Genomic DNA, 18,905 nt, shown 5'->3' on the forward strand with positions numbered 1-18,905 from the left:
GCTTGAGCCCAGGAGGTGGAGGTTGCAGTGAGCCAAGATCAAACCACTGGGTGACAGAGTGAGACCCTAAAAAAAAAAAAAAAAAAAAAAAATTGGGGAAACTCTTTTGGATATTGGTCTGGGCAAAAATTTCTCTAGTAATACCCTGCAAGCACTGGCAACCAAAGGAAAAATGGAAGGGACATATGGGATCACATCAAGTTAAAAAGCTTCTGCACAGCGAAGGAAACAATCAGTAAAGTGAACAGACAATCCAGAGATTGGGAGAAAATATTTGCAAATTACCCATCTGAAAAGGGATTAATAACCAGAATATATAAGGAGCTCAAACAACTCTATGGGGAAAAAAATTTAATAATCTGATTGGGCAAAAGATTTTAATAGACATTTCTCAAAAGAAGACATACAAATGGCAAACAGGCATATGAAAAAGTGCTCAGCATCGCTGATGATGACAGAAATGCAAATCAAAACTACAATGAGAAATAATCTCACCCCAGTTAAAATGGCTTTTATCCAAAAGGCAATAACAAATGCTGGCGAGTATGTAGAGAAAAGGGAACTCTTCTAACTGTTGGTGGAAATGTAAATTACTACAACCACTATGGAGGACAGTTTGGAAGTTCCTCAAAAAATTAAAAATAGCTGGGCGCGGTGGCTCAAGCCTGTAATCCCAGCACTTTGGAAGGCCGAGACGGGCGGATCACGAGGTCAGGAGATCGACACCATCCTGGCTAACACAGTGAAACCCCGTCTCTACTAAAAAAAAAATACAAAAACTAGCCGGGCGAGGTGGCGGGCGCCTGTAGTCCCAGCTACTCGGGAGGCTGAGGCAGGAGAATGGCGGGAACCCGGGAGGCGGAGCTTGCAGTGAGCTGAGATCCGGCCACTGCACTCCAGCCCGGGTGACAGAGCGAGACTCCATCTCAAAAAATAAAATAAATAAAAATAAAAATAAAAATAAAAATAGAGCTACCATATGATCCAGCAATCCCACCGCTGGGTATATACCCCAAAGAAAGGAAATCAGTATATTGAGGAGATACCTGCACTCCCGTGTTTATTGCAGCTCTATTCATCATAACCAAGATTTGGAAGCAACCTAAGTGTGCAGCAACAGATGAATGGATAAAGAAAATGTGGCACTTGGCCGGCGCGGTGGTTCAAGCCTGTAATCCCAGCACTTTGGGAGGCCAAGACGGGCGGATCACGAGGTCAGGAGATCGAGACCATCCTGGCTAACACGGTGAAACCCCGTCTCTACTAAAAAACAAAAATACAAAAACTAGCCGGGCGAGGTGGCGGGCGCCTGTAGTCCCAGCTCCTCGGGAGGCTGAGGCAGGAGAATGGCTTAAACCCCGGAAGCGGAGCTTGCAGTGAGTTGAGATCCGGCCACTGCACTCCAGCCTGGGCGACAGAGCGAGACTCCGCCTCAAAAAAAAAAAAGAAAAGAAAATGTGGTACTTACACACAATGGAGTATTATTCAGCCACAAAAAGAATCCTGTCATTTGCAACAACATGGGTGTAACTGGGGGTCATTGTGTTAAGTGAAATAAGCCAGGCACAGAAAGACAAACATCACATGTTCTCACTTGTGGGATCTAAAAATCAACACGACTGAACTCATGGACATGGAGAAAAGAAGGATAGTTACTAGAGACTGGGAAGGGCAGTGAGGGACTGTGGGGGTGGTGGGAATGTTTAATGGGTACCAAAAAAAATAGAAATAATGAATAAGACGTAGTATTTGATAGCACGAAACTGAGACTATAATCAATAATTCAATTTAACATTTAAAAATAAAGACTTTGGGAGGCCGAGGTGGGCAGATCACGAGGTCAGGAGATCGAGACCATCCTGGCTAACACGGTGAAACCCCGTTTCTACTAAAAATACAAAAAATTAGCTGGGTGTGGTGGCGGGCACCTGTAGTCCCAGCTACTTGGGAGGCTGAGGCAGGAGAATGGCGTGAACCCGGGAGGTGGAGCTTGCAGTGAGCCGAGATCGCGTCACTGCACTCGAGCCTGGGCGACAGGGTGAGACTCCGTCTCAAAAAAAAAAAAAAAAAAGAGTGGCCGTGTGCAGTGGCTCACGCCTGTAATCCCAACACTTTGGGAGGCTGAGGCGGGTGGATCACCTGAAGTCAGGAGTTCGAGACCAGCCTGGCCAACATGGTGAAACCCCATCTCTACTAAAAATACAAAAAAAGTAGCCAGGTGTGGCGGTGGGCACCTTGTAATCCCAGCTACTCAGGAGGCTGAGGCAGGAGAATCGCTTGAATCCAGGAGGCAAAGGTTGCAGTGAGCTGAGATCACCACTGCACTCCAGCCTGGGTGACAGAGCAAGACTCAGTCTCAAACAAACAAACAAACAAACAAAAAAACCAAAGAGTATAATTGGAATGTTTGAAACACAAAGATAATGCTTAAAGGAATGGATACCCCATTTTTCATGATGTGATTATTATGCATTGCATGCCTGGATCAAAATATCTCATATAACCCATAAATATATATACCTACTATGTACCCACAAAAATTAAAAGTAAACTTTTTCTTTTAAAGATTGTGTATTAGTGATAACAGCTAGCACTCTGTTTTGTATGTGTTTCATCTTTTTCACTTGGCATGTGAGAAATGATGGTGGTTTTTCTGCAACCACTATTAATAAACTCTCAGTCAGTTTAAAACAACAACTGTTCAGACTCCAAATAAAGAACCACAAAATCCCAAGATTAAAGTGATCATGCACAGCCATATGTTACTTGAATTCTGTTTTACAGCATCTCCACCAAGTGGCTGAGTGGCTTATTCCTGCTAGAAATTCCTGGCCATCCCCTGGAATGATCTATTCTGTCTGACTTAGCTCTTCCTTATAATAAGAGGTAATCTATTTCTCTAGAGCTTCCATACATTAGTCCTTTTTTAAACCTTCTTATCAGAACTTCTTATCAAATCAGCCAAAACCTTTACTCAAGAAGATGACTCGATTGCAGTTTTCTGGAAGTTTACAGGATGCCCTCACTATCTGATGTAAGCTATGTTTATTCCATGGCCAGGTCATCTGTCAGGCTATTTTCTGTACAGTTGCACATGTAATTATAGGACTTAGGCTGGGTGCAGTGGCTCACGCCTATAATCCCAGCACTTTGGGAGGCTGAGGCAGGCGGATCACTTGAGGTCAGGAGTTCAAGACCAGCCTGGCCAACATGGTGAAACCTGTCTCTACTAAAAATACAAAAAGTAGCCAGGCGTGGGGGCGCACGCCTGTAGTCGCAGCTACTTGGCAGGCTGAAGCAGGAGAATCACTTGAACACCAAGGCAGAGGTTGCAGTGAGATGAGATCACCCACTGCACTCCAGCCTGGGTGACAGAGCCAGACGCCATCTCAAAAAATAAAAATTATGGCACTTAAACTAAATTCACGATTCGTATTGTTTCTTTATAAATTTTAGTAATTCTTTATAGAAACATTTTTTTCTTGGGTGTTTAAATATAGAGGCTCAAATGACAGAAAAAGGAATGTGATCTTATATTCTGTCAAAGCACTCTAAGTGTTCCATTTATATTATAATTAGCATGTAGTGACCAGATATAAAGTTTAAGAAGTCATTTGCTTTGTTTATGAGTTGTTCAGAACTTTCTAAAAACCCTGTGGTTGTTAACAGGTATCTTCTAAATGAAAAATATATTGTACATCTGGTTCCTGTGATTCACTTGCTCCTTTGAAGCTAGAAAGAAAAAGAACAGTTGGGCCCGGCACAGTGGCTCTCGCCTTGGGAGGCCAAGGTGGGCAGATTGCCTGAGCTCAGGAGTTCGAGACCAGCCTGGGAAACACCGTGAAACCCTATCTCTACTAAAAAATTAGCCGGGCGTGGCGGCATGCGCCTGTAGTCCCAGCTACTCGGGAGGTTGAGGCAGAGGAATCGATTGAACCCAGGAGGCGGAGGTTGCTGGGAGCCGAGATCACACCACTACACTCCAGCCTGGGCAACAGGGAGAGACTCCATCTCCAAAAAAAAAAAAAAAAAGAAAGAAAAGAAAAAGAAAGAAGAAAAAGAACATTTGGGTCCTCATTACCCGAGAACTCCTAAGACTCGTTCCTCGAGGTATGTACACTTTTTTTCACCACCTTACCAGAACTTGACTTAGAGCCCAAGAAAAGAAGGGAAAATGCATTGCTAACCAGCAGCCCAAATGATTGCCATTTACCCTTCAAAGCTCTGCATTCAATTAGAATCAAATGCAGACAGCAACTAAGATAACAAGTCAGGGGAGTATTGGGAAGGGGCATTTTCCTGGTAGGCCTTCCTTGCTGTAAGTATATTTGGGTATAAGTCTGAATATTAGAGGAAAAGCCAGACCCTACTGTGACCATTCAGATAGACCAGCCAGGTTGAGCACTGAAAACGCTAATCACAGACGGAAATGCCGTGATATACTAGCATAAAGAGAATTTGCAGTTTGATTATAACTTATGATGAAAGTTATGAGATATGCACCCAGGAGACAGTCACTTCTCCAATATCCTTTGTCCTGAGGTAGAATGAGAGGCCAGGATTTTCCTGTTTCCCTTGAGGCTTCCAGATTTGGTCCTGTCATGAATCTTCTTTTCTGAAACTGTAGTGATCTGTTTTTGTCACTCTCAGCCCATCTATCCAAGATATTTTGCCACCCCTTCTTTAGCATCTGGTTCTAGCTAGTCTCCTACCCTCATTGATGACATCTAGATTCAAGTTGATTCTTCAGGTTTAAAGCAAAGTACAAAAAGAAACATACATATGAGTCACTTGTATTTATAAGAGAAGACTATGAACTTACAGACATGTGCTGACAACTAACAAAATACCCCTGTGGAAATTATATATGTATACATCTGCTTTAGCAACAAGGGACTGAATGATTGATACTTGAACTACAGTAGTGCCTGTGTTAAAGTCTGACTTTTGGGAAATTATAGACAAAAATGTATCCATTTGTATCATTAAACTTTCTAGGGTTAAGACCACACAAACTAACAGAGTATACCGTTTTTATAATTAAAAAACAAGAAGAGGCAGGATGTGGTGGGTCATGCCTGTAATCCCAGCACTTTGGAGGCCAAGGTGGGTGGATCACTTGAGGTCAGGAGTTCAAGACCAGCCTGGCCAACATGGTGAAACCACATCTCTACTAAAAATACACAAAATTAGCTGGGCATGGTGGCATGTGCTTGTAATCCCAGCTACTCTGCAGGCTGAGGCAGGAGAATCGCTTGAACCTGGGGGTGGAGGTTGCAGTGAGCCTAGATCGTGCCACGGCACTCCAGCCTGGGCAAGGGAGCAAAACTCTGTTTCAAAAAACAAGCAAACAAACAAAAGCAGCAATGGAAAATTATGACCAACTCACAATAACACTGCTGATCCAGTTTCAGACAGCATCCTGTCTGAAAATCACAGGAATTCCAACTATCTGCCTCTGCCCATTAATTGTGGGAGCTCAGCTATCTGCCAAGTATTGTATGGCTGCCAGTCTTACCCGTAGAATTCTGAATTAGAGTCTTCAACAAACCAAGGCCAGCTTTCACATTAAGCACAGGAGATACAGGGCCTAGCGCCAATGATACTTTCAGGGCTCCACAAAAATGTCTTAATTCCTTTTAAAATAAGAAATAAATAAACAATAGTGAATATACAATAATGAATCTGCCTGTATCCTTATCTCAGTGCAGTAATAAAATGTAATTTTTAATTTTTTTATGAAGGAAAGTGATCTACAAAGGCAAAAGTCCTTAGGACCCCCCGAAATTGTGACTAGTCCTGTGGTAAACCCTCACACCCTGCTAATTTAGCTCATGAATACCAAATTGACATCCTTAGTAAGTCATAACATACAGCATTGTTGTGAGAATAAAAAGAATGAGATCCTGTAGTGCTATGTGAAACTTTATGGAGCTGCTTGTCATATGATAAAAACTGAAAAATAATTTATATTTTAGCATCTGGACTGGAGGATCTTCATAGCCCACCCAGGAACTAAAGGCCGTACATAATCTCAGGTCTCCTCCTTTCCTACTTAAAGTGGGTCCATCCACTAGTAGCATGAAGGAGCTTCTTAGAAATGCAGGACCTGTTTGGGCCAGGTGCGGCGGCTCACGCCTATAATCCCGGCACTTTGGGAGGCTAAGACGGGCGGATCACCTGAGGTCAGGAGTTTGAGACTAACCTGGCCAACGTGGTGAAATCCTGTCTCTACTAAAAATAAAAAATTAGCCAGGCATGGTGACATATGCCTGTAATCCCAGCTACTCTGGAGACTGAGGCAGGAGAATAGCTTGAACCCAGGAGGCAGAAGTTGCAGTGAGCTGAGATCACACCATTGCACTCTGCCCCGGGCGGCAAGAGTGAAACTCTGTCTCAAAAAAAAAAAAAAATTAAGAACCTCAGGCCCTATCCAGGCCTTCCTAATTAAAGTGTACATTTTTTACAACATTCGCAGGTGATATGTATGTATGTGAAAACCGAGAGGTGCTGTCAGTTTTAGAAGAATCTGTACCTAGGAAAATATTCTCCATTCTAAAAGAGAAGACTGGCCAGGCACAGTGGCTTACGTCTGTAATCCCAGCACTTTGGGAGGCCAAGGCAGGTGGATCACCTAAGGTTAGGAGTACAAGACCAGCCTGGCCAACATATTGAAACTCTGTCTCTACTAAAAATACAAAAATTAGCAGGGCACGGTGACGTGTGCCTGTAATCCCAGCTACTAGGGAGGCTGAGGCAGGAGAATCACTTGAACCTGGGAGGCAGAGGTTGCAGTGAGCCAAGATCACACCACTGCACTCCAGCCTGGGTGAAAGAGCAAGACTCCATCTCAAATAATAATAATAACAATTTAATTAAATTAAATAAAGGAGAGGACTGCTCCAAAAGCAATATCGATACAATAGATTTTCTTTTCTTTTTTTTTTTTTTGAGACGGAGTCTCGCTCTGTCGCCCAGGCTGGAGTGCAGTGGCCGGATCTCAGCTCACTGCAAGCTCCGCCTCCCGGGTTTACGCCATTCTCCTGCCTCAGCCTCCCAAGTAGCTGGGACTACAGGCGCCCGCCACCTCGCCCGGCTGGTTTTTTGTGTTTTTTAGTAGAGACGGGGTTTAACCGTGTTAGCCAGGATGGTCTCGATCTCCTGACCTCGTGATCTGCCCGTCTTGGCCTCCCAAAGTGCTGGGATTACAGGCTTGAGCCACCACGCCCGGCCACTAGATTTTCTTGACCCCTTTGTAGAACTCATGACAGGGGTCCCCCATTTACTCAGCCCACTCTGCTCAGGCCCTTGCTGGCTGGCGCACATGAGCAAAGGAGTGTGGGAATCAGCCGGTCACTTCAGCACCAGCAGGAGCAAACTCTGTTTGCTAGGGTCCGCAACCATGTTCCACCCCTTGCTGGAGGGAGTGCATAGGAGAGTGAGTGCAGGAAGCAGCCCACTGCTTTAGTGCTGGCAGAAGTGAACTTGCAGGCCCCACAGCAGTATCCAGGTGGGAGTGCCTGTGACCCCAAGGCCTTAGAGGGGGGTTACGATGCTTGCTTAGCTCTGCCATCCACAAACAGCAGTGTGTTATCAGCTCAGTAGGCATTTTGCCTCATTGAGTGGGGTGGCTGCCCTTCACCAGCGAGGGCAAAGGGCCAGCGTGACAGCCTTTTCAGCTACCCGCACTTGGTGCATCCTGAATTCTTGTCCAGTGCCCAGGGGGAATGAGGTCACACAGACGAACTGAAGGATGGCAAATGCAGAGAATTTTATTGAGCAACAAAAGCAGCTCTTAGCAAAGAGGAGAGCTGGAAAGGGATGGGAAGGGCAGGTTGCTCTCCCCTAAAGCCAAGTGATCTCTCTACCTCTCTCTTCCGAAGTCAAGTTTCCTCTTTCCAACGTCCAGCTGTCATCTTTGAAGTCAGGTTACCTCTCCCTGACATCAGCTGCTTCTCTTCTCTACTGGCTGAGTCTGGGATCTTTACAGGCACAGGACAGCGTGTGGGACAGGCAGGAGGTGGTTTTGGAAAAGGCAGCATTAAATTAGTAAAAAGACGTTGTTCAGAAAGAACCAGCTGAGAGAGAACGGGCACACAGGGGTGGAGGTTCTCACTTTGGGCCATGGGTTTCAGGCTTTTGAGCTCAAAAGTGGGGTTTTGCCAGGGACCCGCCTCTGTCTGCCCAGAGTTTATCTGCCTCCTGCCTCTGTCAGCATGATTGAGTAAACAAACACATCCTTGACCAACAACTCTACCCACAGGACATGAGTAGTCTAGATCCCACAAGAAGCAGAGAAATCTCCCAACAAATGCAGAAAAGGTAGTCATAAAAAGACAATAAGAAAACTACAAAATTCTTAGAAGAAAACATATGGGGAAAGCTTCATGACAATGAATTTAGAAATGATTTGAGCTGAGAAATGATTTGAGCTGAGATCGCACCACTGAACTCCAGCATGGGCGACAGAGGAAGGCTCTGTCTCAAAAAAACAAAACAAAACAAAAAAAAAAAACAAAAAGAAGGTTGAGATGGTAAGATGGTAGGCCGGGTGCGGTGGCTCATGCCTGTAATCCCAGCACTTTGGGAGGCCGAGGCAGGCGGATCAAGAGGTCAGGAGATTGAGACCATCCTGGCCAACATGGTGAAACTCCGTCTCTACTAAAAATACAAAAATTAGCCAGGCGTGGTGGTGCGTGCCTATAATCCCACCTACTTGGGAGGCTGAGGCAGGAGAATCGCTTGAACCTGAGAGGTGGAGGTTGCAGTGAGCAGAGATCGCGCCACTGCACTCCAGCCTGGGCAACAGAATGAGACACCATCCCCCAACCCCCAATAAATAAAAAATAGTTGAGATGGTTAAATTTTATCATCCGCCAATTTGCACATTGATGATAGTAAATTTTTATTTATTTTTTTGAGACAAGGTCTCGCTCTGTTGCCCAGCTGGAGGGCGACGGGGCATCTTAGCTCACTACAGCCTCTACCTCCTGGGTTCAAGTGATTCTCCTGCCTCAGCCTCGCATGTAGCTGGGATTACAGTGGTGTGCCACCATGCCCGGCTAATTTTTGTATTTTCAGTGGAGACAGGGTTTCACCATGTTGGCCAGGCTAGTCTCGAACTCCTGAGCTCAGGCAATCACCTGCCTGGGCTTCGGAAAGTGCTGGGATTACAGGTGTGTGCCACTGTGCCCAGCCCACAGCTTTTTTTTTTTTTAAGTAAAACCCTAATAGAGGCATGAAGGAGATTCAGCTTTTGCATTGATTATGTAGAGATATAAATAGAGCACTAACGCTTTATAAGGGCTGGCATGTGAGGCAGCCACACAGAGACTATACAAGGAGGGCTTAGGATGTCGTGTGTGGAGCTGGAGTTTACTGTGCTTAAGTTCTGTGACTGGTCTTAGAGCCAGTCCTTTAGCCTGTGTCCCTCATAGTGCATTGAACATCTCCATACCTGCACCACAGGCCATTTGAGAAGCGGGGTTCACCAGGCCAGCAGAGCCTAAAAGCACAAAGCATAGTCAGTGCAACATAACTCCTTCCCCCTAACGCTTTCACTTCTTAGTTACTCTTGTTCAATTACAGTAACTAACAATATTTACAGTTTAGCATTTACAAAGCACTTTAGAATATCTTGGGATGTTTACAATTTTATAACATTTCTTAATATCAAAGATGATTGCCTCCTTTTCATGTTTATAAGTTATTTAGCATATCTTCACACTTTCACAATTTATTTTACTTATGTTTTTCACTGAATTTCGGTGGAAGGGATGAGAATTTAGAGTAAAATGAGGAATGTGAAATCCTTCCATTATAATTTATTTTTGCAGGACACTGAGACAAGTTAGGATTCATCTTGAACTCCCTCTGAGAATGATGGATGATCCATCCGATTTCAGAGGACTTCATAGGGAACTTCAGAAAGCCAAATCCACAGTCCTAGTGGATGACAAGCATTTAAAAATATTATGGGAATTGGCTCCAGTTTACTGGAGTGAAAAAGATTAGCTAGTCTACTTGAAGTAAATGAGATTTGAAAACTTAAAGCTCAAAAATCACTTAAAGTAAATGGGGTATCTGGAGATTAGCACAGCTGAAGTTTCCCAAGCATTCTGCTAGTGTTACTCTATTTAAAAAAAAAACACCCAAACCCATTGATTTAAATATAAAAGAGAAATGGCTAAAGGTATAATCCTGGTTACTTTGTAGTCATACCTTATAACTGACTAACTCTTACATGTAAATAGATAGCCAGTGTGTGCAGAATAGTTTAAAAAGCACCATTACATCAGTGCCGACAAGCAGAATACTGAAAGAGAGGGGGAAATGCCGAAACTGTCCCCGAAGATGTTGCTTTAAATGATCATGAAAAGTCCAGATAAAGATGATAACTGTTTCTTCACAGATTCCAACTTTAAGAGGTCAAAGTAAATTCTATTATATATTTTTAGCAAGTTTACTTCCCCTTTTATTTTGAAAAATAGCTTTACACTTCCCTGACTATAAAAATGTTGCCAAAAACAGAAACTTAAAAAGAACACTGAATAAAAAAGAAACATTACCTGTAAACCCCAGTTAACTTCTGTTGGTATAATCGAACATTTATAAAAATTCCTAAAGCATGGGTTTTGAGATTTGTTTCTGTCCCTATCTTTGTTCACCCCCTTGTGGCCATGATGTGAAGTCAAGAGCTAGGCAGTAAAAAAAGAAAAGGCAGAAAAGTGAATGGCTTGGATAGTAAACTGATCACTTCTGACTTTAACACTATTTGCAATAATAAACATATGTAGTTCTACTTGAAATACATATGGGTCAGGGTCTTGGCAGGAAAGAAAGGAAACACTCAAAAGGGGCGATCGTAAACTATCCCTTCATTAAAATTGTTGAAGTACTGGGAGCGTTAAGAGAAACTGCAAGGGATGTGTTACTGATAGCTCCCATTGGCTGAACCCAACAGGAAGCCAGAAGGAAATGGAACTGAATTTTTGCAGCCCTTAAAGGTCCACCCTTCCAGGTCACAAAGCAGGGTAAGAGTAGAAAGTGATCTGGCTGGGCCGGGTGCTGTGGCTCACACCTGTAATCCCAGCACTTTGGAAGGCTGAGGCAGGTGGATCACAAGGTCAAGAGATCGAGACCATCCTGGCCAACATGGTGAAATCCCGTCTCTACTAAAAACACAAAAATTAGCTGGGTGTGGTGGCACACACCTGTAGTCCCAACTACTTGGGAGGCTGAGGCAGGAGAATCGCTTGAACCCGGGAGGCGGAGGCTGCAGTGAGCTGAGATCACACCACTGCACTCCAGCCTGGCAACAGAGCGAGACTCCATAAAAAAAAAAAAAAAAGTGATCTGACTGGACAAACCGAGCCAGTCTAGCACAAAATCTTTCTAAAATATTTTATTATGATTATAGTTTATTTTATAAAGCATGAGTCCAAGGGCTACATTACGGGAAAACATGTAATTTGGAGTTGAATCTTATACAATTCCTCTGGCTACCTGGAAAATAGTAGAGATAACAGAATTTTGCACTACCTGAAAACACTACTCATGCTTTTCTTCTCCATGTGATGCCTATAGAGGTATAAGCCTGGCATGTGAGGAGTTTGAAGCATTGGATAATTTAGTATGAGTGACAATAAGGGAAGGGAAGAAAGGAAGGCAGAAATGGGGCTACAGAGACCTCAGTTACTGTTCACTGCTGGTCCTCTTCCACCTTTTGTCCCACTGAAAAGTACACTTCCCAGCTCCTACGGCGGGTATTAGGATGAGCACTGATTACCTGTTAGTCAAACTGAACAAGTGTCAAGGCCGGGCGTGGTGGCTCACGCCTGTAATCCCAGCACGTTAGGAGACCGAGGAGGGTGGATCACCGGAGGTCAGGAGTTCAAGATCAGCCTGGCCAACATGACGAAAGCCTGTCTCTACTAAAAATACAAAAAATTAGCCAGGCGTGGTGGTGGGCATCTGTAGTCCCAGCTACCTGAGAGGCTGAGGCAAGAGAATCATTTGAACCATGAAGTGGAGGTTGCAGTGAGCCGAGATCATGCCATTGCACTCCAGCCTAGGCGACAGAGTGAAACTCTGCCTCAAAAGAAAAAAAAAAAAGAAACTGAACAAGTGTCTAAGATACCACCATCAAAGAAGGGTCATCAAACATGTACAGAAAAAAAAAAATCAGGAAACTTGGGATGAAGCTGTTTTTATTTCAGCATTATTTCTAAATTTTGCAATTTATGAAATCATTTATGAAAGGTAAAATTGTATTCATAGTTTAGAAAGTGTAATGATCAGAGAGCTGTAGCACATTATAATCTTTTGTCCCATTCCATTATTTCTCAAATAATCTTTTTCCTATGGTTCCAAAAATGCTTACTTCTGCTCTGGTTGGGACTGAAACAAAGGCCTGTCTCAGGGCTCAGCTCAACATGTACTGATTTTAAAATCAGCATTTGGAATTTTAAAATCAGGATTTTGAGCCTTTTATTCTTCATCATAACTATCATTGGCTGAACACGTGGCTGTATTCCTCTTTAGCTGCTCTCCATTAATCCTACAATACAACTTAGATTTAATTCACCATATGGCTGAAGAGGGATTAAAAAACCAAGAGGAGGCCCGGCCTGGTGGCTCACACCTGTAATCTCAGCACTTTGGGAGGTCAAGGCAGGCAGATCACCTGAGGTCAGGAGTTCGAGACCAGCCTGGCCAACATGGTTAAACCCCATCTCTACTAAAAGTACAAAAATTAGCTGGGTGTGGTGGCACACATCTGTAATCCTAGCTACCCGGGAAGCTGAGGCAGGAGAATTGCTTGAGCCCGGGAGACAGAGGCTGCGGTGAGCCAAGATGGCGCCACTGCACTTCAGCCTGGCTGACAGAGTGAGACTCTGTCTCAAAACAAACAAGAAGGGCCAAGCATGGTGGCTCACGCCTGTAATCCCAGCACTTTGGGAGGCCGAGGCAGGTGGCCCACCTGAGGTCAGGAGTTCGAGATCAGCCTGCCCAACATAGTGAAACCCCATCTCTACTAAAAATATAAAAATTAACTGGGTGTGGTGGTGGGTGCCTGTAATCCAGGCTACTTGGGAGGCTGAGGCAGGAGAATCGCTTGAACCAGGGAGGCGGAAGTTACAGTGAGCCGAGATCACGCCACTGCACTCCAGCCTGGGCAACAAAGAGTGAAACTCTGTCTCAAAAAACAAACAAACAAAAACTGAGATATCACTTTTAATTTATTTCCTTGGCAAAAATAACATTTGATAGCTCATTATTGGTGAGGGTATGGAGGAGCACGTTATCTTACACATTGCTGGTGAGAGTGAAAGTTGCAACAACTTCTGTGGAAGAAGATTTCACAATATCATCAAAATTACAAAGGCACATACTCTTTGATTTAGCAATTCTACTTTCTACTAGTACTAATTATGCTACATATATACACCTGTGGAAATCACATGGCAAAATAAATTCACTTCAGCAAAATCAGGAATAGTAAAATAGGCCACAATCTTAATGTTGCTTGATAGAGAATCAGTCCGTCCATAAGCTGGGACATTTTACAGCTGTAAAAAGGAATTATGAAGCTCTGTATGTACTAATAAAGGATGATTTCCAAGATAAGTAAAAAGAGCAAAGTGCAGAATTGCATTTATAGCATGCTGTGGAAATATATATGTAAACCACAGTGCACATTACAGTTATACATAATCATATGTTAGGTAATACATTATTATATATTAGTGTATTTTATATTAAACAATAATTTTATTTCTAGAATGTTATCTGTATATAAGTTAAATAAATATATATTTTGCCCCTTTTTTCCACACAACTGGTAGCATACTATGTATATACATAAATATGCATGTATGGATTTTTTTTCTTTTAACAAAAAAATCTACAAGTATTTTTTTGTCTTTTTTTTTTTTTTTTTTAGAGACAGGTCCTGTTGCCCAGGATGGAGTGCAATGGGTATTCACGGGCCTGCTATCATAGCACACTGCAGCTTCAAACTCCTGGCTTTCCTGGCCTCAACTGATCCTCCTGCCTCAACCTCCTGAGTAGCTGGGAATACAGGTATGCCACTGTGCCTGGCCTTGTTTTTAATGTATATATTTTTTCTGTAGACAGTTGACTATCTTTGGAAGAATACTCAGGAAAATGGCAACCCTGATTGCCTCTTGAGAATTAGGTGACCAGGGAGAGAAGTAGGTGGGAATTTTTTTTTTTGTATACTCATACCTTTTGAATATTGTACCATGTGACGAAGTCTATCATCAGATAAAGACCACAAGGAACACACCTGCAGTCAAGTTAAGTTTCTGAGCTTGCTGCTGTAAGGAAGACTCCACACCAGAGAAACCAAAGATATAACAGTAAGAGGGAACAGAAAGAAACTTTTTTATTTTTTGAGAAGGAGCCTCCCTCTGTTGCCAGGGCTGGAGTGCAGTGGTGCGATCTCGGCTCACTGCAACCTCCACATCCCAGGTGCAAGCGATTCTCCTGCCTCAGCCTCCTGAGTAGCTGGGATTACAGGCACCTGCCACTATGCCCAGCTAATTTTTTTTTTTTTTTTTTTTTGTATTTTTAGTAGAGACAGGGTTTCACCATGTTAGCCAGGCTGATCTCAAACTCCTGACCTCGTGATTCACCCGCCTCGGCCTCCCAAAATGCTGGGATTACAGGCGTGAGCCACCGCGCCCGGCCCAGAAAGGAACTTTTACAAGATTTGGGCTTCTGTTGAATTATTGAGGAGAGTCTAGGGAAGCCAAGATTGGCTCTGGATTGGGTATCTCAGCAATCTGTTCGGAGGCACGAGGAACAAAGCAAAGTCATTGGTAAGAAAGTGGTAATCACTGAAAAGAAGAAGGTTGTTAGGTATTCTGCAGGTGTGGTGTGGCCTTGGGAAAAAGTTTTCTGATGGCCTTGCCACTGGCCCTGTCTGTGTCTAGTAGGTACATCACAGTCTGATTAAAATCAACACTGATCTTTCCTTTCTCGCTTCTGAACTGACTTTTACTTTCTTAAACTTGAATGTCTTATCTATTCAAAAACTAAGGCATATTTTAAAGTAAAAAGATTGAAAATAAACCTTCTCCATACACTTCTTGAGCCTGAACTACCAGTTCCCTAGCAAATAAGAGATTTATTTGGCGGACAAGAAAGTCAAATGTGTGTGTGTGGGTTTTTTTCATTTTTTTTTTTTTTTTTTCTGAGCAGTACTGATCCTTCCAGTGATCAAATATGAAGAAATAACTATCTTCAGCAAAAAGACGAGGGCAAGTACCCCAGGGCTGCAGTAGCTGAAGCCAGGGAGACTGGAGTATAGGGGTGGCTCTGGGCATCACGTCCCTATCCCCTGCCAGGGCTGAGTACTTGGCTCTTGAATCTCTTTTTTCAATTGCTGTTACTCTTTCTCAGGATGCTAACTCTAAGAGTGCACAAGGCTAAAACATGCATTGCCTTCAATAGGAATCTGTAGTAAAGACAGCGATGTTTATGGCCAACAAAGATCTTGGGCAAGTCACTTTACTTTCCACCATAAAGAAAACGAAAGGACTGGAGCAAATGATGTCTGAAATCTTGGCAGTCAACATTGACAGCAATCAACCCCTGCTCTCCTCCCCAGTACAACCTTGTTATGTTCACAGTAAAGCAATCATGACAGGAAGAATAGTGTAGCATCACATAAATTGTCTTCCAACCCTTTTCACTAGAGGCAACCCTTAGTTAACAGTTACATGTTTCTCCAGCTATTTTTGTTCAGAGACAGTATCTCCTTCCCATTTCCTATTTAGGAAAAAAAAAAAAGTGTAGCTCGCTGCCTGCACTCATTTAATTTTACATAAACACCCTCTTTGAGGCTGAAGCAAATCTGACTGACTTTCAATGTGAAAATAAAATATAAAAACTGTTCTTGGGGCTAGGCGTGGTGGCTCACGCCTATAATCCCAGGACTTTGTGAGGCCCAGACGGGCAGATCACCTGAGGTCAGGAGATCAAGACTAGCCTGACCAACATGGATAAACCCAGTCTCTACTAAAAATGCAAAATTAGGTGGACGTGGTGGCGCATGCCTGTAATCCTAGCTACTAGGGAGGCTGAGGCAGGGGAATCGCTTGAACCTGGGAGGTGGAGGTTACAGTGAGCTGAGATCATGCCATCGCACTCCAGCCTGGGCAACAAGACTGAAACTCCATCTCAAACAAAACAAAATGAAAGAAACAAACAATGACAACAAAACTGTTCTTGGAGTTATTTCTTTTTTTCTTTTTTGAGATTGAGTCTCATTGTGTCACCCAGGCTGGAGTACAGTGGTGTGATCTCAGTTCACTGCAAACTCTGCCTCATGGATTCGAGCAATTCTCCTGCCTCAGCCTCCCAAGTAGCTTGGATTACAGGCATGTGCCACCACACCCAGCTAATTTTTGTATTTTTAGTAGAGACAGGGTTTCACCATGTTAGCCAGGCTGGTCTTGAACTCCTGATCTCAGGTGATCCATCCAGGTCGGCCTCCCAATCTTGGAGTTATTTCTAAACAGCACTTGTCTCTAATCCTAATGGAACAGATGTATATGATGATCGGTACTTAATAATTTTTTTTCGTGTGGTAAGTTTCAAAGCACGGAACGACACAGAGCGGAACATCACATTCAGCACAAAAATAGCGTGTTTCTTTCCGGATCTTTTTGCCATCCTTGTCGTATTGGGAGCAGCAAATTTTGCAGCGACCAGTTGGATTCTGTTTCCCTGACGTTGGTGGTATGCTCTTGGGGAAATGTCTTCCAGACAGACGAAGAGGTGTGACATCATCAGAGCACGGACGACCTCGAAGATGTTGCTGCCCTGGCTTGTGATGCTTTTCCAGCATTCTTTCAATCAATACCAGTCTGAAGTTTATATGGCTCATAGCGTGCTCAGGATTGTCCTTCTTGAACAGGATGTAGGAGTTCAGCACTGTAATGTGTAGAAGGTGGTGAAAGAATTTCTTATACCAAACCTTGTGTCTTTTGCGCTCAGATGGATAAGAAGTAAGCATCTGATCAGCCGAGTCCACCGCTCCCATATTCTCGTTATAATCCACAATGACACGTGGCTTTTTAGTTTTCTTTCCATTTCTGTTGTTTACTTCAATCACAGTATCGTTGTGGAATGTTGACAACATTGTCACCTCCTTCCCATCACACCATTTCAGTGCCATCAGTTCACCACAGAATCTGGCTACAGTCGTCCCCTTTGCAATCCTTTTTTTCAGATCATTTGGAATCTGTTTTCTGTTCAGACGAGCTGTCCCAACTGCATCAGTCCTATTTTGATGTAATTCTCTGAAAAGCATGGGAGATATATTAAAGTTATCAAGGAAGACACAATACCCTTGGCCAAGAAGGTCATTGACCAAGGTAAGAACAATGCGCGATGATTTCAGGCCATCGGCTGAATCTTTCAAATTCATACCAGGCCCTGTGTGAACAAGCGCATTCCACACGTAACCAGATTGACTTTCACAAAGTACATATAGCTTCAGACCAAATCGTACTCGTTTTGTCGGGACGTACTGCTTCATAGCTAACGGCCCCTTGAACAGCATCAGTGATTCATCAACTGCAATGTTTCTGTTTGGAGTATATACAGTTGAATATTTATTTACAAGAAAGTCGAACACAGGTTTGATCTTCTGCAATGAAATATGGGCCTTTGATTGACCAGCAGATATAGAAGAATTGTTGACAAAATGCAGGCACCGAAACAAAAGTAAAAATCTTTCACCAGTCATAATTTGCCTGAGATAAGGTGTATCCAAAAGAGGCCTTGTTGACCAAAACATCTCCAGCTCAGGTTTCTGCACAATACCTTGCAGTAACATTACTGCAAAAAAGACTTTGAGCTCGTCATTGTCAGTGTCTTTCCATTTATCCATTCGCGAAAATCCTTTCGGACCCGGTGGCTTTGAAGCCAACAAGGCAGCTTGGGCATTTGTTTCTCTAGTAATTTTTGAAACTAATTCCTCAGTAAAAAACAGTTCAAAATACTGCAATGGGTCAGTGATATCACTGACATCGACTTTTCTGCCAGGTGTGCCGGTAAAGTCATACCTTTGACGTGGAATCATAGCACGAGCTGACCATTTCATAGAGCGCCCTGAGTCAGATGATATAGAGCTCTTTCCATCAGATTCTAAATGGGACAGAGGCCTGATCTTATCGTCTTCTAAAGCACTATCCGAAAAAGTATCGGAATCGTCTATTTCCGAAAAATCAGATTCATCAAATGAATCTTCGGCCAGCAACTGTTCGAGACCGGTATTACCATCACGCATAGGAATGCTGCGTTTTCTAGGATTTGACATTTCGGCGATCGAGAATTACTATATTTTGTAAATGGAAATACCACTACTAAAAACAGAATGCTATAAACAGAATGATGTCTTTTGTTTCAAAAGTCAATACACCAGAACCATGCGAAAATAACAGAAGCGAGATATTTCGTGGCAAACTTTGGGAGTAAGGTTGGGACTGTAATCCACGAGTTATCGCGGCATAAACGCTGCAGTCGCCGGCACAGCAGCGCGTAATCAAGGGGCTAAGGAGAAATGGGTTAAACGCACACAGAAGCCTTTCATCTCATACGTCTTGGGGAGTCTCTAGAAGTTTTTTGAAAGGTCTTTTCTGGATGGTGTTTCTCCCGGAGCCAGTCTCGTCATCTTTTACTCCCGTGAGGTCCTTGGCCTCCGTGGCTGCCACAGCAACACACACTTGACTTTCACCTCATGGGCACTTGACACACACTCTGTGCGCCGACTTCCAATCCAGAGTGCCGGGAGTTTAGGGCAGTACTTCCGCCTTACTTCCGCCTCGCTAGTCGATCGGCCATGATTTCTTCCCTCTGGTTGGATCCCA

The 18,905-nt window shown here is 43.4% G+C and overlaps 2 protein-coding genes across 2 annotated transcripts in view; one reads left to right on the forward strand and one right to left on the reverse strand.

Annotated features, from left to right (window-relative positions):
* Positions 1-3,831, forward strand: part of KATNBL1 (katanin regulatory subunit B1 like 1) — a 90,388-nt gene extending 86,557 nt beyond the window's left edge. Inside the window, exons 10-11 of the mRNA XM_023230222.2 lie at positions 2,785-2,886; positions 3,670-3,831. Coding sequence (XP_023085990.1) covers positions 2,785-2,862 — 78 coding nt within the window. The 3' untranslated portion in view covers positions 2,863-2,886; positions 3,670-3,831. The remainder of the gene's footprint in view (positions 1-2,784; positions 2,887-3,669) is intronic.
* A 12,754-nt stretch (positions 3,832-16,585) lies between these two features.
* Positions 16,586-18,861, reverse strand: PGBD4 (piggyBac transposable element derived 4). Its single transcript, XM_023230249.1, has one exon. The coding sequence runs from the start codon at positions 18,353-18,355 to the stop codon at positions 16,598-16,600; it is 1,758 nt and encodes a 585-aa protein (XP_023086017.1). The 5' UTR covers positions 18,356-18,861; the 3' UTR covers positions 16,586-16,597.
* Positions 18,862-18,905: the final 44 nt, after the last annotated feature.

This window comes from Piliocolobus tephrosceles, chromosome 6, assembly GCF_002776525.5.
Source record: "Piliocolobus tephrosceles isolate RC106 chromosome 6, ASM277652v3, whole genome shotgun sequence".
Classification (NCBI taxonomy): Eukaryota; Metazoa; Chordata; class Mammalia; order Primates; family Cercopithecidae; genus Piliocolobus; species Piliocolobus tephrosceles.

Bases quoted from the DNA above. Each gene is read 5' to 3' on its own strand.
- PGBD4 (XM_023230249.1), bottom strand. From the start codon at position 18,355: ATGTCAAATCCTAGAAAACGCAGCATTCCTATGCGTGATGGTAATACC.